The sequence below is a fragment of the Desarmillaria tabescens genome, assembly GCF_030435595.1.
Source record: "Desarmillaria tabescens strain CCBAS 213 chromosome Unknown EV420scaffold_42, whole genome shotgun sequence".
Classification (NCBI taxonomy): Eukaryota; Fungi; Basidiomycota; class Agaricomycetes; order Agaricales; family Physalacriaceae; genus Desarmillaria; species Desarmillaria tabescens.
In genome coordinates this window covers 19,494-41,720 of record NW_026848341.1, presented here as the reverse complement: position 1 = coordinate 41,720, position 22,227 = coordinate 19,494, and the positions used below count along the sequence as shown (strand labels likewise).

General features: G+C 46.4%; 5 protein-coding genes across 5 annotated transcripts; all 5 read left to right on the top strand.

Moving 5' to 3' along the window:
* Positions 1-5,016: 5,016 nt before the first annotated feature.
* EV420DRAFT_1647407 (uncharacterized protein) lies at positions 5,017-6,114 on the top strand (the record flags this gene model as incomplete). The annotated part of the gene is made up of 5 exons (XM_060478039.1): positions 5,017-5,089; positions 5,141-5,269; positions 5,326-5,659; positions 5,732-5,770; positions 5,826-6,114. The coding sequence occupies 5 exons, from the start codon at positions 5,017-5,019 to the stop codon at positions 6,112-6,114; spliced, it is 864 nt and encodes a 287-aa protein (XP_060326360.1).
* A 1,514-nt stretch (positions 6,115-7,628) lies between these two features.
* Positions 7,629-9,164, top strand: EV420DRAFT_1647406 (uncharacterized protein; the record flags this gene model as incomplete). Its single annotated transcript, XM_060478038.1, has 8 exons — positions 7,629-7,846; positions 7,897-8,031; positions 8,106-8,191; positions 8,509-8,568; positions 8,616-8,698; positions 8,749-8,777; positions 8,832-8,967; positions 9,018-9,164. 8 exons carry the CDS (start codon positions 7,629-7,631, stop codon positions 9,162-9,164), a joined length of 894 nt encoding a protein of 297 aa, XP_060326359.1.
* A 3,609-nt stretch (positions 9,165-12,773) lies between these two features.
* On the top strand, positions 12,774-14,858 carry EV420DRAFT_1483503 (uncharacterized protein; the record flags this gene model as incomplete). Its single annotated transcript, XM_060469995.1, has 5 exons — positions 12,774-12,979; positions 13,279-13,348; positions 13,684-13,833; positions 13,885-14,498; positions 14,552-14,858. The coding sequence occupies 5 exons, from the start codon at positions 12,774-12,776 to the stop codon at positions 14,856-14,858; spliced, it is 1,347 nt and encodes a 448-aa protein (XP_060326358.1).
* A 519-nt stretch (positions 14,859-15,377) lies between these two features.
* On the top strand, positions 15,378-17,389 carry EV420DRAFT_1647404 (uncharacterized protein; the record flags this gene model as incomplete). The annotated part of the gene is made up of 6 exons (XM_060478037.1): positions 15,378-15,406; positions 15,460-15,796; positions 15,850-16,084; positions 16,136-16,336; positions 16,388-16,617; positions 16,670-17,389. The coding sequence occupies 6 exons, from the start codon at positions 15,378-15,380 to the stop codon at positions 17,387-17,389; spliced, it is 1,752 nt and encodes a 583-aa protein (XP_060326357.1).
* Positions 17,390-17,986: 597 nt separating this feature from the next.
* EV420DRAFT_1275786 (uncharacterized protein) lies at positions 17,987-19,797 on the top strand (the record flags this gene model as incomplete). Its single annotated transcript, XM_060467923.1, has 6 exons — positions 17,987-18,152; positions 18,206-18,389; positions 18,446-18,759; positions 18,811-19,250; positions 19,302-19,627; positions 19,677-19,797. The coding sequence occupies 6 exons, from the start codon at positions 17,987-17,989 to the stop codon at positions 19,795-19,797; spliced, it is 1,551 nt and encodes a 516-aa protein (XP_060326356.1).
* Positions 19,798-22,227: the final 2,430 nt, after the last annotated feature.

Genomic DNA, 22,227 nt, shown 5'->3' with positions numbered 1-22,227 from the left:
TGTCAAAAGATGACCTGGTGTCGTCGATGGCAGACCAGTACACAGTCATGTTTCCTATTTTTTTTTAAATCCTTAATGACAGCCGCATCTTGAAGCGCGATGTTCTGAGTCTCCTTCTAGCGACTTCACGTTAGATTTTTCCTTTCTTGATCAAAGCATATACTGACGCTGTCGAAGGCTCTGGCACTTAATCGGATGGTATTCTCCCCTGAGTTCATCTTCCATCGGGTGCGCATAGTGGATATAATTGCGGAGAACACGCACGTCATTGCAAGACTTGTCAGAATTGGATGGGAGACAGGCCACGAACCAACTGTGGACGAGACCATTACATAGGGCAATGTCCCGACTAGTGGGTTCACAAATGTTTAAGTTCTCGAGTCATCGCATCAGGCAATTTGGACGGACATTCACCGCTTCCAGTGAAATTCCATGAATTGAAGGAAACTGTGACGGGCTTCTGTCGTTATAAGCGTAGTGTGGTCAACGTCGAAAGTAACAGAAACACTGGAACTTGCCAAACCAGCCAAACTCGTCTCAAGCCCTACACATACATTAAGCACGTTTAGGCAGAATCCCCTCCAGTTGTATATATCTCTTCAATTTTTCTTCGACATCGACATATCCCAAACGACCGATGGCTACAAGTTTGAAGACAGGAGAAGAACGAATGAGTCGGTCCAGTCGCACGCGAGCATGGTGGGACCTGCTTAGGCCACTCACAGTTATCACATAACTTCAATCTTACACTTATTCGAACAATCCGTTCATCCTGCGGTCTGGGTATCCACATTGCTATGTGGAGAAGTAAAAGAACTATCTTTCACCCCTGCAAAAGATGCACATCCTGAGGACATCGTTCAAATGCCAATCGGATTCGGTGGGAAACATATTCTCAACCCAATAATATCTCAAGGTCATTGAACACGTTAGCTGGGGGTTAAGTAGTTAATATAACTAAGGACATGGAGGTTGGGCAGGAGAGCCAGGCTCGCACATGCGCACTAGCCATCAGCACGTGAGCAGCCATTCTGGCGCGTTGATGTCTAGGATTTGGTATACTCAAGCACGTTCAATTTCATAGGTGGTTATTAGTAGTAGAAACAGCGGAGAATCACAGAGCCGACGTAAAAGAATGAACCGATCATGTTTGCGTGCAGAGCGAAACCCTTCTTTTCAGGAATTAGCAAAGAAAGAAAGAAAGAAATTTATTTGTGAACAGAAAACTGGCTGCTGGGAATTTCATTAATGGGTGAAGACACTTTAGCGATAGCAAATTACCAACCGCATTCTAGCCACTGTGAGGTCTCATAGCCTTTGCGTTTTTGCAGCGGGTAATTTGTGGGGATGATAGGGTGGGCGAATGGACTCCGGTATGGTGAATGGATGAGGTACCAGCAGATCTGTGGGTACCGCGGTGGTGACAATGAGGATAAGTATGTTTAGGCAAGCGAGACGGAGTCCGCAGGTTGCAGGAGAATATATGGCTGGTTGATACAGCTGGTGACGATATTGTCGAGGAGCCAAATGGTGATGCAGCCGTAAAGACAGCGAGGTGTTGCCTCAGTTCCCTGAGCCGAGGGCTACGGCGGGGCATTTGAGAAGCAGATGGAAGACTGGCAGGAGGAGGATCCACTGCGGCTCGTGTTTCTTCGCGATCTGCCTCCCTAGAAAGTACCTCTATGGAAGTATCCTCTTCCGGTCGTCTGACAGCATGAATTATGGTGGATTGACGAATCAAATACGATTCGACACACTAAGAGAGAACACCTAGGAAGCTGTGCTCAGAACAGGCGGACCGATATGGCTGGATGGCGGCATTCTCCGGGGTCCCACCGTCGACAGTCTAGGTCCATTCTCCTTATCACTCCAAGTAACGTAAAATTTCCGGAGTGTTTCTAACCGGCAGAAACTAATTATGAAGTGGGCGGGGCATCTCCCGCACAGGGCGAGACTGTCAGGATAGGGCGCATACCCACATATGGTATAACACTGGTTTCAGGATTGGTTTCTAAACATCAGAATCTCTCCAGAAATTTTACTTTCTTCGGAATATATATTGAACGATAGTCGTACATTAAACACTACTTATTTTACAGTTTGATGTACACTTAAGTCCTTTTCCCTGTGTATCTAGTGTTGGTCACCCCGGCCATGTGGAAATCTGAGTCAAATCTTTCGGGACCGAGAGCCGAAACCTTGACTCGTCCTTATCATATGCACAGATACCTTTTGTCCATACTCCTGTGTTCAATGTGAGGTGCCTTTGGAGCATCCCGTTCTGTGTTATATTTCCCGTCTTAGCGTGCATCCAAAATGCTACCAGACCTTCGATATCCGCCTGACGATCCCACTTGGCATAAATTTATGTCTTCGTATCCGTGGCTCGGATTGACACTTAGAACGGTATTTCTTACTATTCTACCGACGGCACAGTCTTGGCTTCGTTACCCTGTAATCTGCATCTTCATGCATTAATGGATGTCTGGGAAAGAGTGGGGGCGATTGAGTCAAGTGCGGTTACTTCTGGAGAAATGTCTTGATTTATTGCGCGATATTGGAACTGTTATAGGGTGCTTGCTTCGCCGTCTATAGTTTGGAAACTGCCAGAACATTATCGATTTGGAATTCTGATACTTCTCAAAGCTCTCGGTTTACGATAATACATCCGTGACATTGACAACTTCCATGCGAAGCTACTGGAGAATGAGTCAGAGTAGAAACACATATGGTAGGTTTTCAGTTTTACGTGAAGTTGTACTGTGTCAATTTTTTTCACGGTCCAGAATCAAGATCACCGTCGGGGACCTCACGGTTGTCGGATTGAAGGAATGCGACTTCCTGTGCGACGAATTCATCTGAAAGGAGCATCAGTCGTTATGGAAGCTCTTCCACATGCGGTTCTCCTTAATGTAATAATTTTAAGTAAGAAACCTTAGCCTGGCCTCGGAATGTTTGCTTGACCTAACGGCAATTCATAGATCACTTCTGGGCATTTAATTCCTTGCCGTGCAAAGGGCGCATACATACAGCATATCTTGCCGCTGTATCAATGATTCAAACATGATGAAGGGATGAAAGGACTTATCCCTGACACTTTGATTAAAGCTGGCGCAATCCAGGAGGAAATTCTTCTCTCCTGACACTAATACTCGGCACGGTGTTTTTTTATTATACACGCGGATAAGGACGAGCTGAATATTACCGGACCTGTAGCTACAACTCGGCACCCTTCTTTGCCAGCCAGTGGATTTTCAGTGTCCTTATGGTCCTTTTCCAGCTTTTATTGATAAAACCTCAAGTCGCTGAACCACCTCGAACCACGTACCAATTTGAAATAGGTCAGGCCGACGAGCTTTAGATGACAATGACCCGTCATCACTGGCACTGAAGAGCGTTTCTTGACAAGTTGGTGACTATCCGTCTTTGAAAGCTGCTACCCTTATATAAAGCCCAGATTATGACAATGCAAACTGCCTTCGCCTCTCATTCGTTCATCTTCGTCTTCCCTCCCGAAAGCACTAGAGCTCGTTGCAGGACCCAATTCTTCACACAAAAGGCACACTCATGACGCTGTACTTGTCACTTCCTGTCCGGGCGCTCACTTTTGATTTCTCAGTATCCATCCATTGAAACCATCATGAGCCAATTCTCCAGCCATGGCGGCGGATCCTCTGGAGGATAGTAAGGATTCTTGATTATTTGGCACCTCGAGTCTGATATACATTATGCGCAGCCCCCCTCCCCAAAACGGAAATACGACGTATGGGTCTTTGACCCAAGATATCGATGTATCGATGTCCCCCAGGACTTCCCCCAGCCCTACATCATCCCCTCCCCCCATCGCCACGTCAGCAACATCCTCAAGGTGAGTATGGACTTATTTTCTTCGTTGCTCCCTTGACTCATTGTGTGTTGAAAGATCTTCTCCTCAGAACCTAAATAGGGTACAGCAGCTTGGTACGTCGACTCTCCCTACCTAACATTTTTCAGCATCTAATGATTTACAGAGACCACTATCAACTGACTCCAGGTCCAGAATCTCCAAGCCGAAAGATCAAGACAGGACCTGGAAATTCGGGTCATAAATCTTGAGGTCAGTTTTGATTGTTATCGCTGCTCATTCTGCGATGGTGACTTTATTTCAGGAACTCACAAGGATGTTAACGGCGTTTCTGTGCACCCCCGGCCATAACGAGACCGTTCAGCAGAGGTTCATGGCACATCATAGCGAGCTAGCAGACGTCCGAGCTCAGCTAGAGAGCCTAAGTGCTAATTTTGGCACCAAGCCTGGTGGTAGTGGCAAAGGGAAAGGCCCCAGCGGTTTCTAGCAAGGTGACTGGATGAGTTGAGTTTCTCAATTTCTGTGACTTGTGATGTTTAGTGTTCTTAGGTTCAATTATATTCTTGACAGCTAGTACTCGTATTAGTTAACCAATTTCATGTGGCATTCAGTATTTTCTGAAGAATGGGAATTTTGACGAGCTAACATCTGATGATAAGTCCTTAAGAGATAATGAGATTGAGCGAAGATTTATGGTTCACTAGTTGAGAGTGGGCCATCCCGACTCCGACTCACCAGCGACGGAGGGGTAGTCAGAAGGAAGCGGAACAGAATAGAAAATTTCGCACGCTAAGCTGAAGATACGTAGGAGACAACTGGAGAAAGCTAGCGGAAAGATGCGGGCCAAGTAGGTCAGCAGATGCCGTGATGGATTGATTCCCCAAATAGATTTCTTTCCCATGGCAAGCTCAGGTTTGCATAATACTAACCGAAATCCTGTATGCATAGGACTCGGTGTTCTCCTTGGATAAGTCATTGAAAGTCAAAATGGCGACTACACAGTATTTTTCATACTTAAAAGCCATGCAGTCCATTCGACGTCCCCGATTGTAAAAGGGCTTCATCTGATCTGCTCCGTCGGCTTAGTAGAATGAAGTGTTGAACATTTTTCTCCAACTGCTACTTGTTACGGCAACTCTCTGCAAAACCTATCCCTTTCCTTTGTCAGCTACATGGAGACTGTCGGAGGTCATCTGTCTCGTTCTAAGGAGCATATAGATGAACAGTTGCTTAGAGAGGCTCAAGGTCAGGCAGCTTTTACACCCGGCATTTGCTTATCTTCTTAGACTCTCACAGCCAATAAAGGATTCCTGCTCGCATTGGACAAGGGAATGACACCTGCTGAATACCCTGGCAGATACCTTTCCCCTCTTCAAGACTTTCCAGAATGGACAAAGGACCTGATAAAACTTGAACCGATGGCAGGTGCGCAATCATTGCGACTGATGTGCACATTATGAGTTGGCCTAACTCTCCTGCAGAAGACGTTACAGACACCCATGTTACCACTGTAGACCCCAAGACGCTTTGTCCCTTCTGCGACCAAGTGTTGCCCCGCGGTACTCCTTCCGAAGCTCAGCTGGCAGTCTGGGAAGAGGTTATACCCTTTTCAACCCTGGAACCCAACGACGTCAACCCTCTGCATTGTGAGGTCTCCACGCTGAAACAGGCCAAAGCCTGCGGGGTGCATTTGAGGGAGATCGAGTTTGTCCTAGTGGAAACGCAAGGCTGGCCTCTGAAAGTGGACTGGAACTGCTTTGAGGAACGTGTTAAAGAGTTGTCCGAGTCGGCTCCCATGCTGCGATTCATAGAAAAGTCCCAGGAGCGGATCTCAAGTGTCCCATATAACTATCTCACCACATGATTTTCCGGGGCCATAAAAGCCAGCGACCGTCCACAGCTGTACCAGTTTGCTCAACCAGGATAGTAAGTCTTGACATGAATTGTGGATATTCAATTGATTCTCATTAACTTCGTGTAGCTATGGTCAACGTGGTATACAAATAATTTCGAATGTGATGAGGAAATTACTCCAAGAACTCCAGAACTCCACGGTCAACATGTGGAAGTTTGATGAGCCAGATTTTGTGAATTTTGTACTGGTGCCTGAGGTAGGATGGAGACTAATTATGCAGGATATGGCCCAGAAAAGTGCTCGGGACGAAGAGTTGGGTGAAAGGGCATGGGAGACCATGGTAGAGAGTGCAAGATATGGTACTTTTGCATTTGCTTGGGATGACGGAGAGGACGGTGTGCATGATGATCTGTAGGCTCCTTCGTAAATTTAATTACTTACAGCAACAGAATGTAAGGTTTGCCTACATGCATGGCGTGATTGTGATCCTTCTGTCACCGTGCTTGCGGAATATTCAAGCGACTGTACATCGGCAACCCCTCTGGTTCATCTGGTGCAAGCACCCTCACGAACTACAATCTCAGCAGAACTTGGGCTCTGGTCGCCGCAACACTTATAATTGACAATTGAAAATCAGTACAGGCAGGACATATTTCGGAGTGTTCATGGAAGGACTAGTGCTATGTGCCATCGGGGTGGAGGATACACCAGAAAGGTGTCTTAATATATTTCGCTTCAGTGCTAATTTTCCAACCGTGGCGCTATCCGCTGAAAAAACGTTGGGACCAAACTACGAGTCTGAAGACTCGGACGCTGATCAAATAATGAATGATAGGTCAAATATTATGGATTGTATGGTGAAACACAGGAGCTTGCAAAAAAAAATACAAAGGACAGGCCCATTGTGGTGAAATTCTCGGCATCCATCGAAACACGACACAGTGGTGTTCGTGTTCGTGTTGGTACCGGCACAACATCCCAATCAGGAATGGCCACGTCCACACGTGCCGTGGCCATGAAAGGCTCGTACCGTTTTGATCGCACCCTACAAAAACACGTCCATTTTATGTAATGTCCGATCCAACTCCAATGCACCTGATTACCATTCGAATCGCCCACCACGTCGGAGCACCACCTCGTGTTCCTCTCCTCAATTGAATATATGATATATGATCTTTCTTTTACCCCTTTGCATTGGAGTGTCCATCACCATGATAATGATGGTTGCTTCTTGCGCATAATGATCTCCCTGTTGACAATTACTGGCCTCCAGTGAGTAGCTGTTTTACTATCAACTCGTTCTTAGACATGCCATCCAACGCAGCATTACTATGGAAAGCTGAACCATCGCCGACATCTGAACAAGGGTTCCTCATATGACGGATATCGATTATGGCTAGTACGCTGATCGCATTCGGTTTCTTCTGTCTTCTTTTTATCCCTCTTTCAGACTAAATGCATTTTTGGAGAAGTCCGAGTGCTGCCATGAGCGCGGTCAAAGCGGCAGTTGCTACATAACTTCCCGAAGACCAATTTACCAGCATGCGTTGTCATTCAGTCGTATTCATTAAGATCTGAACTTCTCATCCTAGCAGTACCACTGATTTGTTGATACCAATGTCGCTGTGCCTATCCGTACTCCTTTACTGCCATTAAATTTCGTGTTTACCTTCTGATTTTTCAGTTGCAGTTGACATATCTATCACGTTAGAGTTTTGGCATCAACTTCCTCCATCAGCTAGTACCCCAGGAGGAAGTATTCTTTACCCATCAACTTGCCGACACATCTTCGAGAGAATGCGCGCTTGAAACACTGGGCATCTCCCGAGGTTTTGATGTCTTCAAGTCAATTTAGGTTCAAAGGTTGGTCAAAAACTCCCAGTCGGCTTGGCGACCTTCACCTCGCTTATTCATTCCTTTCAGCCCATCATGACCGATACTATTGCATCAACCGGCCTTGACAGAGACGCTGCCTTCTCCTTTGGCCCCTTCTTGGTCGGAATAATCATTCAGCAAGCATTGTTTGGCATGGTCGCTCTGGAGATTTACCATTACTTCGGTGGCCCTATGCGATCCGACCTGGTGGTCAATAAAACCATTGTTACGGTGCTTTTCATCCTCAACGCAGCACTAGAAGGCTTTGATTTGTGAGTCATCTCTTGGACAAGCCAGAAAATAGCCTCATCAAAACCATTAGCCATGTGATTTTTCGAACTGGGGTCCTTCATTTTGGACAACCCGTCTACATCGACATCCAGTCATGGACGATGTGGATGGAGCCCTGTCTGACTGCTAGTACAGGTTTTACCGCCCAAACGTTCTTCCTTGCCAGGTGAATAAGGGCCTTCAAGCGATGGCGTGATTAGTCTCAAAGTAACTATCACGCTCCGCCCCGTCATTGTCTAGTTTCAAAGTCATCATACTTACAATCTTCGGTCACAGGTATTGGCTCTTAACCAGAGCTCGAGGGATCGTTGTTTGCTTGGGGATACGTAAGTCGTTGTCTTCTGAAGCGACAAAGTCATTGCCCGACCCTGAAGCGAATGCCAGTTATGCTATTTTCCTTTGGATCCGGAATAACGTGAGCATCGTCCAGGGACAGCCCATTTCTCTTACACATGACGTTTCTGAAGATTTTTTTTTTTGCAGAGTTTCAGGTTTTTTTATTGTCGAACAGCGATTAAGTCTTCTATCGCACTTCTCAGTGCCGATAACATGCTGGCTGGCTTCTGTATATCTTTTCTCTTTTTTTCGATGTTGCTGTGCTGATGTTTTGAGAATCAGACTTCCATCGCTGACCTTTCTATAGCGGGCACTCTCATACTGCATCTACTTGGTTCTGGAACTCCGGAACGTCTTACGAGTACAGGTGCGCTCCCTGTCTGGTCATAGATTTTCTCCATTAAACCACGGAAGCCCCTGTAGTGCAACGGCTCATCCATATGTCTATTGAGACGAGCGGGCTAACAGCTTTTCTCAGGGCCTTAAATCTTGTCTTGGTACGTGTGCTTATTTAAATGGACATTGGGGAGCCTGACCCATATTGTAGTTCCTATGTCTCCCTAAGGCAACACTTCAGTGAGTACTCAAGTTGAACATCCCATTATCGATGCCTGAGACTTGAGTTTGAAGTCTGCTGGTACAATTTTCGATGGCAAGAGTATATACCCTAACGGTGCTAATGACCCTGTCAGCTCAGAGCTCTCTGCGAGCTTCTCTTTCAAATGATAATGATGTCTCGCTTTCCTGTCGTCACGAGGCTGCCGTTGTGCATGGTCAATCCACATACGTGTACACTGAAATCTGTTACCCTTGTAGATCCAAGCAACGACTGGCTCCTCCCTTGGTGATACTCTTCATGAGGCTGATGCCGATTCAGAGATGCAGGACTTGAGTTGCTGCCTCACTGTGAAGAACGAGATCCAGGAAACGGATGTGGCTGATCCCAAGACATCCGCTGTTTGACTTTAAGAAAATGAAAGTCGGAGTTGGCGGGCTCGCCTCAGGCTAGTTGTTACTCGTAGTTCATTTCAAGTTACTTCCACCGTGAACCGCCGGTAATATGACATAGGTCCCATGAGGCATTGAAGCATTGTGATCAAACTCAAAGGAACTGTTTGAGCTGGCCAAGCGCGATCTGAACAAGCGTGAACATCAGTGAACAGTTGGCGTTGTGAGTAGTCTGACTGATTCTGACAGTACTGATTGCACTGCAATGTTGTTATCATACGGTGAAGTTTGCGTAGGACTTTACAACATATCTTTTTATCATAGTCAGTATATGAATTGGGTGGATTTCGCTCGCGTCATTTTAGTTGTGCGGCATCATCAGCAAAGAAGCCTTGGTTACAGCCTCTTCGGGCCGAGTTTCATTCCGGTATTTATTGTTCGTGCTACCGTCGTCGACGATGAAGACTTCCTCATCGTCTTGTATTTCCAATTAATTTTTGAGTGTTACATCTTCCAGTCAGACTCGTCTTAGAAAGGGTCGGGACATAACAAACGGGCCCATTCCAACATCCAACAGCATTAGAATGCCGGTAGCAAGAAGTTAGAACAAAGTTAAATTTGGCATCTCCGTATCGAGGTCACCAAAGGCCTCCACCGAAAGGTTTCAGGCTTTCGACTATACTGCTAAAAAAATATTTCGATGCCTAGATCCCATGTGTATTGAGTGAAACAGACAGAAAGTACGTATACAAAGCTGCTTAATGTTCACTCCCTAAGCAGTGGCTCGGGTACGTAAGGTGAGTCTGATATCGCTTTCATTAAGGCTTCAACAGTAACATCCTCAATGGGAAACCCTGCCATTGCCATCCGATGATGGAGCCACGCCCACCACCTCTCTAGATCAACAACTGTGCTTCGGTGGGTATCGGTGAATAGCTTCGAGTCGGCTGAGCGCAGTACATTCAAGACTGCATGGACTGATACGGACGCCCTGAATTGATGAAGGGTCGCCATAAGTCTGGACACTGAACCCTGGTGTTCTGAAGCTGTGGTACAAGACTGGCCCCGAATGGCACACCGTCAACATGGAGCCTGTCGGTCTGCATCCACAAGATATTGACATCGTGCTTCCTGATAAATACAAGAATCACACTGTAAAACTTTGAGTGAGATGGATAGCCAACCGCAGGATATAGTAAATAACGTACCAAACTTGGCCGGTCTACAGCAAATATTGGCCACTCTGACACCTCCGCTTGTCCAATTTTTGTGTCTGAAACTAGGTCCAGAATACCCGCGTGGCATGCCACTAGTCTTACCCATATAGCGGCAGGCGCAACACTCCTCATGTAAGTATGTTCGTTCAAGGAGGCATGTTGAACCAAAGGGCATAGACATGTCGACCAAAGCTTCAGTAGATCTGCGTCAGGACATGTATCTAGCCCCTTACAAATGGCATTGAACTGCATGGTTTCGTGGTAAGCAGAAATAGAACTTATGCTTAAAGATAAGACATAGGCGCACTATAACACATCTTGGAGTTATCTTGCTCTCTTGTAATAAATGGTTTCCCTTCAGGACACACCAATAGCCATCCCAGCGTGAAAGGCATTGTCTGAGTTCCGACTGCATATTAATATGACATTAAACAATATCCAAGTCGACGAATAAGTCCCCAGACCTGAGCGATCCACTTGTCTACCACGGAGCCATGTCGACCGTTGTATACAAATCTTTTGAGAGACTCATCAATAGCCGTGACAGTCGGCCTGTCAATAGTTTCCGTTAAGACAAAGATTTGGAGGGTATCATCACTGCAGAGGATGCCAGGGGCCTTGTAAGAGTTCGACATGGGTGACGATTGGCAAGTTGTGATGAACCAACTTGTCTATGTGGACGAATCGGTGAGCAGTAAAATTTTTGGCAGTGCTTTTGACAAAGCACCGATGTCCCGCAATACACGTTTGAATCGGGGAAGCCTAACAAATCTGGAGATGTTTGGCTACAAATTGTAATTTTCCTTTAGGAAAGCTCAATCACCACTTCAAAGCCGTTGGAGGAGTGTCGTTTGGAACGAAGTTGCAACAGAGATTTACGATAACAAAATATCTAGTAAGTTTCCAGTGGAAATCAACCCGATGGTATGATCTCTCTCCTCGGAATTTCCCTGATATAGTCCGCCCAAGGGCGGGTGGGGGAGGTAGTGGTCAAAGCGTTCGGAAAGTTCCGTACTAATCAGCACCGGTTGTCAGGGGAGCTTAACAAGCTACTTACTGCTACTTACTGCTTCTTACTGCCCACCGAAACAGAAGCTGTTCAAATTCAAATTAGGGTTAACGTTTAGAGACCTCGCGACCCCAAAGTGTCATCCGTTGCCTCTTCCTCCATACGAATAAATAGCAATACCAATGAGTGTTTCACAAAAGCCTCTCAAATTGTCGAACTCGCACTGTTGAACATGTTGAATAAAGGAGTGCCTGTGACTGCATAGCTATTCTCGTCTGATATGGCTCATTGGAGGACCTGATCCGATCCGAGCACAAAATATGTAATGGATTAAATATGTTTTAATTATGTGGGATTCCTCCTCGGCTCCGATTGAAACAATCTTGATCTTCAATGCATCATGATCTACAGTACTTTACACCATCGACTCCCTATCAACGGCGCTATCAACTACACGCTACTTTGTATTCGCCTGCGAATGGGAAAGAGCCTATTGGAGGAGTTCGAGCAGAAATATTTGACGTAACAGACGAAGCACCTGGTTGGGCTTGTATTTCGCACAAGGTGACATTTTTCCTTCCATGCCTTCGTGAACATATGGGCGCCGCACACTTATGATATTTGAATAATAGAATGGATGTTGTTTCATCCTAGCAGATTAGAACTAATTTCGTTAACCACCCTAAATCAACGAATAGCACTTAGGGTGCTGGTGTCTTCACAGTGTCTGGCTGCTACTCCTGGTATTGCAGGTCGACCTTCCTGAAAATGGTACTGCTGCTGACAGCTGTGAACCAAAGGACTCTCTAAATAAGGACGTCTCCTCAAGAATGAAAATTCAACATTGCCTCTCCTCGCCACAAGAACGCTGTCATCCATTTGAAGCCTTTAAGGAGGACCTTGCGTGGAGTTTACAGTATTCGTTAAGGATAAATCTATTTGCTTATTAGTACATCACTTGTCTCTAGAAGACATCAAAAATTGTATAGAAGAAGGGCCAATAATTTTTTTAGATGCTTGGATGAAATCTAAGGAAGAGACTTCATCCTTGGACCTTGTGAGTCGGTATGTTGTCGATTTTAATAAATAACAGACGTTGATCGATACAATTTCAAGTTCGAAAACGGTTAAGACTAGTCGTAGAACTCAACTGCTGGAGAAGGTCGGATCCAGGATGTATCGTACGTATTTATGAGGGCCACATCTATGGACTCCACTTGCTATTTCGTCGCCAGTCGTGAGGTGCAGAAATAGTGCAAATATACCACCGACAGATACAAAGCTTATTTGCTTTAAGGTACTAACTGGTACTAAGCGGCTCTTCAATTTCAAAATATAACCGTCGCGGGATCAACCCTGTAATCAGCTATTGGCGCTTAAAATAGTCTTCAATGCGTCATGATCTACAATTCAAACCCCCTATTAACGCCACCATCAACCACACACTACGCGTTCACTGGACATCTGCGAGCGGGGCAGGAGAAGGCTATTGGAGGTGTTCGTGTGGTGCATTCGACATATCAAACTGGTTCAGCTATGGAGCACCCGACTGGGCCATATTTCGCAGAAAGTGTCATTTTTCTTCTTTCCATGCTCTCATATTGGTGAGTCTGGTACACTTTTGATATTCGAACAATAGAATGGAGGTTATTCATCCATCCTTTCCACGAGATGACTAGGCGACCCGAACCCCGAGGTCTCACTGGCAGGCGCCACACCAGTCAGAGGTAGAATATACACCGGGTTTGTCTCTTAGGGATCCCGAAGGCCGTGTTGAGCATTCAAATAGCTTCGATACTGCACTGCTGTAGTAGTGTCTCTCCAGTCTCTTTATACTCATGGAATCGCAAGATTTATCTGAAGACGATAGGCATGATAATCCATTGCAATGTGACTGTGGCAGCGTCTTCAGCGTTCCAGTGAAAAGCAGCGGTAAAAGAAATCCTGCAAATAAAGGATACTGGTATTCTATGGTATGTATCAATTGCTTCGTTCTCCATATCATTCACATCCTTGACATTTTCAGTGTACTAACATGCAATGCGATGGTTTCTTGTGGCGTTACGATCTGTCGCCGAACTTACCATTTCTTCCCTCTCACCATCGCATTTTCGAAAAGGGTCGGGATTCATCGTCGCCATGCATAGCCAAGTATTGCCTCAAAGTGACCCCAGAAGGTGTTTCTGTTCCTAGCCGACATGCACTAACATGCGCCTATCTGAGCTGTAAAGCTTGTTGTATACGACTACGAATGGAACAGCCTACTCTTCCGTCGTGCAAACTATCTACTCACAGGACTGTTGCACAGCGATTAGCCAACCCTCCGCCATCTTCGTCCCTGGTTGGCCTGTACGGAAGGCATGCTTCTCATATGCTTCTCCATACTCTCGCCTCCCAAGGCTGGAATAGCCCTCAACCCCTCCAGGCGCGAACCATATACGTCGTCTTATACGTCTTGGTGGGTAGATTTCTCAGCTCTGCCACATCGGTGATCTGAACAATATTGCAGGACGGTCAACCTCCAGAGGAATTTCACCCTCCGGTTGCCCCTGTAGAGCAGCGATGGTGTCCCGCCGATTCTGATCTCATCGTGAGACGACTCAAAGTGATAGCTCCTGAAGTCAACATCGCGCAGTTTGGACTGTATGATCCTGAGACAGGTAACTGGACCAACCGAGAAAGCCCGTTTGTAGTCGAACCTGGGGAGACTTTCTATATCAGAACTTTGGATGTTCAAGTCTGTTTGGGCCTCCCTGATCCAAAAGACCCTACTTCTCCTGGATTTACGACATCGACACCTACCACCCCATCAAAGCGTTCCCGGACAGATTCCATGTCCTTTGAGGATTCCCCTCCCAGTCGGAGATCGCATAGTGGTGGCAGTTCGAGTAGCCAGCGCAGCGCAGGCAGCCGGAGTGGCCGTCGCAGCTTAACTGGTGGCGTGGGTGGCCGTCATAGTGTCACAAGCAGCACGGCATCTCCCCAATTGCCTCTGGAGTTCAATGCTTTTCCGTTTGGAAGGTTACACGGTGATTCCGGTGGTGCAGACGGTCCATCAGGCAATGCGGCTGTTCCCTCCTCAGGCGATATCTTCTCCAGAGTCCCAGGCGGTCGTACATTAAGGTAAGTGTTCACGCATTTCCACCAGAACGGTGTTTGTTAATAGCATTTATTAGGGAAGGAGCATCAAGATCCGGTGGTCACTCTATCGATATTCAACCCGGATTTTTGTCTCCATGGCTGACGATGTATGTTTGTGATATGGAGTATGGTTTTCAAGAAATTCAGAGGCTGCAGGATTTGGATGAGGCTGCTGGTCGTTTGCCCCGGAGAATGGAGTACTACTTCTCTGAAGTATTTAATACGGATGTAAAGTCCTTTCCTCTTGTTCATGGTAATTTGGCTTATCCTCCTTTGGCAGAAGATTCCCTACGTGGATGGCACCTTTCGGCGGAACAGAAGAATATGGAATGCCATCCCTGAACATATGAAAAGGACAGCTGTAGAAGCAGGTCGCATGAAGGCAGGAGAGTGGGCAGAATTAAAAAGGCTTGCGTGACCATACTACACTACCGGTGTCTGGAAGTCCACCACTGGACCGAATGGTGGGGAAGCCAAAGACTGTGGTGCCGATAAACAATAATTATCCGTAAAAATACAATATTGTTAGTGACATCAAGGTCCAAGACTGGAAGTGTGATGTGTTCGTCAAACAGTAAAACAGTCGACTCCGTTGCTTACTACAGTGAAACAGTGTGAATTGGTCGACTCTGCTACAAACTAAGCTGAACGGTTCATTACGTAACCGATTGAAAAAGAATTGCTATCACGTCAAAGAATTTGCGTCTTTCGTTTCTGCTTCTCCTTCAATACAGCCCGGATCAATATTCAAACTAACACGCCGCTATGTATAAGTGGGTTGGACGTCTTGAGGTTGTCTACCCCTGCTTTCGGTCGTAAGCTCTGCTAATTGAACCCATTTCGCATTTCGCAGCCCCTCTCATGGTTACTTTTATAACATACTCCGATCTGTAGGTTCTTCAATACACTACGATTTGGTACATTTTCATCCCTCTTTCTCTAGGGAGGAGGTTGGTCCTAGGGTTCTTTCGGTAGTAGTGTTCCTCGTCGTTCCTTTGCCATTATCTCATGCATTAAAGGTGTTATTCCGCACATACAAGAACACCGTGCAAGTCAAAGATCCTCGCGGGGCGTCTCGATTGAAGTTTCCCAAAAGAACGGACTTGAAACAGATGATTGCAAATCTCAATATACCGGTGTCGTGGCCCAAGGTTCTGGACATAACACGTCTCAACAAAGATGTCGGGCTTATGGCAGTCCCTACCGAAGTGGAGCCTGTTATTGCTCATTTTCATCTGGAAGGGATGTTTCCACTTCCAAAGGATTTGATGGCCCAAATGGTATTCCCTCCCCCCCTTCCGCGAGATCAAACTGACCTTCACGCCATGGATAGGAAATTTCCGCTATCGGCAGGGGTCTTCCTAGCCTGACTCCGAGTCCCAGCCCTGCCCTGGAGCCAAGGCCATCTGGGGAAGCTATCCTGGCTCCGAGGGTCAAACGGGTTCGATTCGAAGATGACGCCCCTTGTTGGGATGGTTCCGAGGGAGTCGTACCCAATTCAGACGCGGATCAATCCAACTCTCCCCCACGAAGCCTGGGTATCAATACCTATAGTGAGAGGCGAACAGGTGTGCTATTCGACCTAAGCATCGCTAAATTCTTCTCAATATCTTGACCAGTCACATTGCATATAACTATCGATGGTGCTCGTTCCATCGGCTCACTCCCAATCACCGTCTGTGATGTTCTGGTTACTCAAGTAGTTTGGAATGGACCCCAGGATCGTTTGCTCCATAGATTTGAGGCCTCTTCAGACGTCCTCTTCGACGCTTTCCTGAACTCGCATAAATTCACTCGACTCGTATTGAGCGCGGGTAAAGGTATTTGATACCTGTCCAGTTGTCACTGCCTCATCTAATTGTTCTTTCTAGTCCCGGTGCTACGGATTCTATTGAACGGTCCCACCCTGCAACAGCCCAAACACTTAGCTCATATTTTTCCTTCAACTGACGCTGTTGTCGAGCCAGAATCCCTCATCATCATGTATGGCTTACCTCCAGCCCTTCACGCGTCTCTGTTTAAAACGCTCCCCTTAGAGCAGAATGTTGAAACCGACTCCTTCTCTGCTACATTCATGGTTGAGCTGCAGGTACCGCACAAGGTATTGTCATCGTTTCGATGCCAGTTCAGCCACTCACTCACCTGCTCCTCAGGAGGCGGTCCTCAGCAGTCTTCGTTCAGAGTTATTTCGTGGCGACCAGCATGAAGACATTGAAACCTCTTCAAGCAAGACCAAGGCCCTCTCCGAAAGAGACCAGGCCCCCCTTCGCTCACGTGCAATAAAGGCGGAAATGAATAGCGACAAATGGCTCGTTCTTCTTCATCACAAATACCACAAACACAAGTTTTACGACATCATAGTTTCAAAGGCTCGGCATGAGAACTTTCAACAAAAGGAGATATTCAACATCGTCACCTGGGTCACCAATATCACTGACACTAGAATCACTCGTCCTGAAGAATCCGATCCCAAGATACCACGCGAATTATGGGACAGGAAGCCGCCAAAGGTTGTAGTTGCCAAAGATTTCCTGAAGAAGAGCCGAAACTTCGCAGATTGGTGCGAATGTATCACGTTCATCCGACGTCGCGTCGGAGACGACCATCTGAAAATGCAAGTGCTGTTGAATGACACCAAGTCCATGTCCATGGAGAAGCTGAAGAATACCATGCTGGTGACATTTCCGGATGCGGCCGAGGAGGGCAAACTGGGAGGACGGCGACATTTGACCAAGGTGGAGAAGAGTGTGTTAGAGAAGAAGAAGAGGGAGAGACTGGAAGAGGGGAGGAAGATCACCACTGCCATCATTGCAGGGCTACCCAAACCCAAGCAAACGTCCAAGACCAAGCACGCTCAGCGTTCGGCCAAATAGGTCATGAATGTGCCATTTTGAACAAGTAGATTTTTGCACTTATAAAAACCTTGTATCTTGATTATATTCTTTTTGTGTCTCCGCGCACGAAATTGGCATCTCAGTTAGCTACGTGTAAATTTAAGGATGCTTCTAGCTTTGTCGGAAAGAATCGGGGACACGGCAACTGCCATCCCTGCAACCGATCATCGTCTCTGGGAGATATCTTTCACCTTCTCTTTGTCATCATGGATAAAGTATCTGCTGTCGGGCTTTTGGAAAGTGTCTCAAGTAGACTTCGTGCAACTGGGATTGACCAACTGATTAACCTCGACACGTCCAAATTGGTTTGGTTCATCTGTATCTCACTGCGGCTACTCCCTGCGATCGAGCGCGATTCAACGTTGGGTTTACCACCACCTTATATCGTTTTTCTTTCACTTTCCACTGATCTATCCCCTGAATTGGTGAAGATTCTGTGGAAATGCACTCGAGATATCCTACCTCACGTTCGTGTACCGACTATTTTTGAAGAAGATGATGCTTTTCGAAACTTCGCTATACCCACTGGCATTGGTAAGTGGTATACCTTTGAGATCTGTGATTTTCAGCTTGAATATGATCCGAGGTGCGGTACATCTTCGACCTCAGCATACATTTTGTATCAGCGAGCTGTGTAAGGAGAAACGACACCGCCTTACCGAGGAGCGTTCTGTCATAGCTCGTCTATACATGCTATGCCAGGGAATACTTCCCATCAGCCCCAAGAATCTGTATTGTCGTTGTAGGCCTTTTCTTTGCTTCGGTCTGGTCGCGCACGCTCAGTCTATCACTCAGTTTGCGAAACTCGCTATTATCATAACTATCGCGTTGAAAAGTACCATGACACCGAAACCAATAGAGATGGTACTCGACGCATTTATGAAGACTACATGGCGTCTGATATATATCAAATTACTCAGAGTCAATGGGTACACCGAGAGCTTATGGACTTCTTCCAGGCCCAGATGGCGTTCTCCCAGTGGGTAAAATTTGCATTGGCTTAGCGGCTTTGTCTCTTATTGCCTGCTCTACCAGTGCATCTGCGGAGAGTATCTGCCGCATCTATAATGCTGCGCTGGCGCATCCGACAGGAGTTGGCATTTCAGGTGGACGCCTGAAGGACGAAATGGGTGCACGGCTTGTCTACGATGCCTTCTTTACTCTTTCCTGCTGGCATTCTCTCAACGAACGTGGATTTCCTTTCGTCACGCCTAACCATGATGATTTACATGCAAGACTGCTGCCCCCGCTCCGCCTCCAAAACCATCTAATGCGCGGAACTGGTCAAGAAATGTGGGCGCACAGATGCAAGGGATGCATGAAGATGACCCGCATAGATGGTGTTGCTCGTGGGTACTCAATTTCATGCTCTTTGGCACAGCGGCTCACCTCTGACCTAGGATTTAGTACGGCTGGAGTCACCGACGGTGTGACTATTGGTCATAACCGATGTACCATTGAGGGTGTCTGTATGAAACCACTCCAGAATTCACAGAGTCAGTTCTGTGAAGAGCACAGCTACAAAGGGGAAGAATGTTTCATTTTAGATTGTTGCACCCGTCGCCTTCATAGATGCATGTCCTGTGGGAATCCAGACCACATGGCTGCCGAGGAGGCATTGCCACAAAACACGAGGAAGTCCATTATGGAAAACTTACGCCATTTCGAGCATGCAGCTGGAGTCGCCTCCTCTTCTGCTGATGATGAATCTCCCCATCTCCATACTAAGAAATACGTGGCACGCAAAGTGACACATAATGATCAGCTCGTGGTGTATGCCTGTGGTATTATTGCAGCCCGCACTACTATGTATAACTCAGAAGGTATTGTGGAAGTCAAAGTAGGTGCAGATATCACATCGTTCTGGATTCTGCTGATTAATTTTATTCAGAATTTCCTGAAAAGTGTTTTCCCTGCAGAGTATCCTGGTGCAATGCCGTCTTTCTTGTTCTATGACAACAACTGTCAACTTCTCCAACATTTGACTGCCACTGGAGATCTACATTTTGCTCGATGTGGTCTTCCTGTAGATGTGTTTCATTTTCGCAAACATAAAGACAGCGATTCATTCTGCGCGCTATACTGCAATCCCGCAAAATTTCCAGAGCTCCTTTCTCACGACGGCCATGATTATGTATTCAACTCTTCAGTTGCAGAGCAGGTCAATCGATGGTATGGTAGATTTCAAGCCATAACGAGAGAGATGTCAGCAGATCGGTGAGCTCCTGTGCCACTTCTTGTTTCAAGTCGATAACATTTTTGTCAGGTACAATTTCTACCTGGACGAAATGATAGCTATTCGCAACCAGTGGCTCGTCCAACAACTGCGTTTGAAAGGGTGGTGCCCTTTGATTTTACCCATGGATATTTTACTCGGCAGAGATTAAAAGATAGGCATGTACATACACAAAGCAACTCATACGCTCCAATCAACAACCACTGTAGCTTCCGGTTCTTCAGATAGGTGATTGTCATCCGCACCCTGGAGTATAGCCTGAGCTTTCTTCATGGCCTCCTCCACAGCTATAGCTTTCCGCCGAGCGGAACGTTTCCGTTCGGCACGCCGAACACTACTTTTCTTCTTGTTGACCTTCTGTTCGGCAGGATCAACAAATATGAAATATTCCGTTGTGTATGGAACCTGACTGGGGTTTTTAATGAGAGGCTTTGAACATGACTAAAGGTACGAACAATGCTGTGAGCCTGGCTCCACATAGCAGATCTGCACGTCGCAATCAGCATAAGAAATAATCCTCAGTTACGACCGGACACTCGTGACGTCTTCACCAACCTTTGGCTTCTCCATTTGGTTCCTTATCGTCGTTCCTTGACTTCTTGAATAGCGCATCCGAGACTGATCTACCAAGAATTCCAATGAGCTTTTATCATTGATTGAACTTGGGGTTTGGGAGGGCGAGAAAAAACATGCATGAAACTTGTGCTGTGGTCCATTTCTCCGAGTGCTTTGTTCTTCAGAGCATTGACGGTGAGCAGGTCGAGTTGGTGTTTGGGAGATATAGGCAGACATAATGGCCGGTCACGCCTCACATCTGAGTTGCTTATGTAACATCGGCACTTTCACTTTTGAACTTAAACCACGACGTACAAGCATGATCATTACTCTCCTGCCCTGTTAGGCGATTGTCTGGCTTTTAAACTAATCTAGCGGTTATCTCGTGGTGGATTGAACTATGCTTGTCCCATAGGATGGCCCAGGGAACTGGGGGTACTTCAGCCTGACATCGTATCGCGCGACCTGCACTTTTGTTGTTTTCCCATCGACACTATCACCAGCCCTCGAAACCGAGATATTTCTGGGATCCCGATTATCTCTATATTTGCCGTGACAGCAGGTATAAACTCATTTGAGGCGCGTGCTGTTAAATATGCTCACGTATTGCTAGACAGTTTGGCCTATATTTTTTTTGGCTTCGAAATGTTCTTTCTGTATCCAACGTGCAGTTCTTTGTAATTTGAGGCTGTATCAGTAGTATCGTCAAAGATCCGGCACGGTAGCTGCACTATTTTTGTCCATGTGTCTGTTTAAAGAGCTCAAAGAGCTCTGATTACCTAGGTGCTTTTTGTCTGCACTCTCCCTTGCAAGGATTTGATACGGAAACTAAGGGCTGTAGTTTGCCATCGCCTGCCCTGCTGCTCTGGTAGGAATCTTAGCTTTGACCATGTCGACAATCTCGACTGACGAAGTATTTGCTACAGCATATGTTTTTAACCTTCTGCCTACCTACCTACTTACCGCCCGCACACAATGTGTAACATCACGAAGCTATCAGACTTGTGTCTGGCCAGAATCGTTAGGTCTATGGGAAGCTAATATCACTAGGTATCTATCCTTGACCTTCGATTTCTCACTTTGATTCTAACGTTGATCAATCATACCAGACCCATCATTGCTTCTTTTATATTTCGGGTTTGGAAGCCAGGGTTTTTTTTTGTGGGTCTTTTTTGCCTGCAAATATCTTCACCATATCTGATTCCATCATAATGTAAAGTCCCCCGGTTATGTGTGCGAGGTCTCCGCCGTCATCCCATTAAAACCCCACCGGCCGGCTTCAATCACTGACACGACTCACCATCTCTTTTAATAGAGTATGCCTCTCTTCATTTGTTCCTGACCACTGTTTCACAAACCTGCATGCAGTCATAACATTGTCGCACTTATATGGGCGACCACCTAGAAGAACGCGAGCCTGACTAAGATCTAACTACGTACTTATCTCTTAGTTCTTCCACCCTGTTCCCAGATGTTCCGACGAGTCCGCCATGCCTGTTAGAAACGGCGTCATGTGGTCGGGTTTCTTTTGTACCGAGATTGGGACTCGGGGAATCTAGTGTCTTCACAGACATCTTCAGCACACATTGTACTTTTTCATTCCTTCAAATGTAAATTGGCCTACCAGTATTGCTCCTCCGTCTGTCTTCGCAACTGCTGTATCAAATCACAGAAGTAAGGTGATGTCTTGTCCTTCCTTGTTGGGATCTCATATCTTGTAATATGGAATAGGGCAGTTCATGACGTAGATGTCACCACCCTGCTACGACATCGGATTCAACTTCATCGATAAAGACGGAGAACGCAAGGGGAAAACTAGTGGCGAACAAACATCGATTTCATCACGTAACAACAAAACCAAATGCACAAGCATTGTCGGTCCGTCTGAATGGGCAAGCTAGAACGCTGCGAAGTCCGCAGATGGCTTACTTTGGCATGGAGTTCTTCACAGTTCTTCCCCGCGTTGCCAGCGAGCTTCATGTAACTGACAACTATTCTATGCTGCGCAATCATCCCCCTTTGCCCT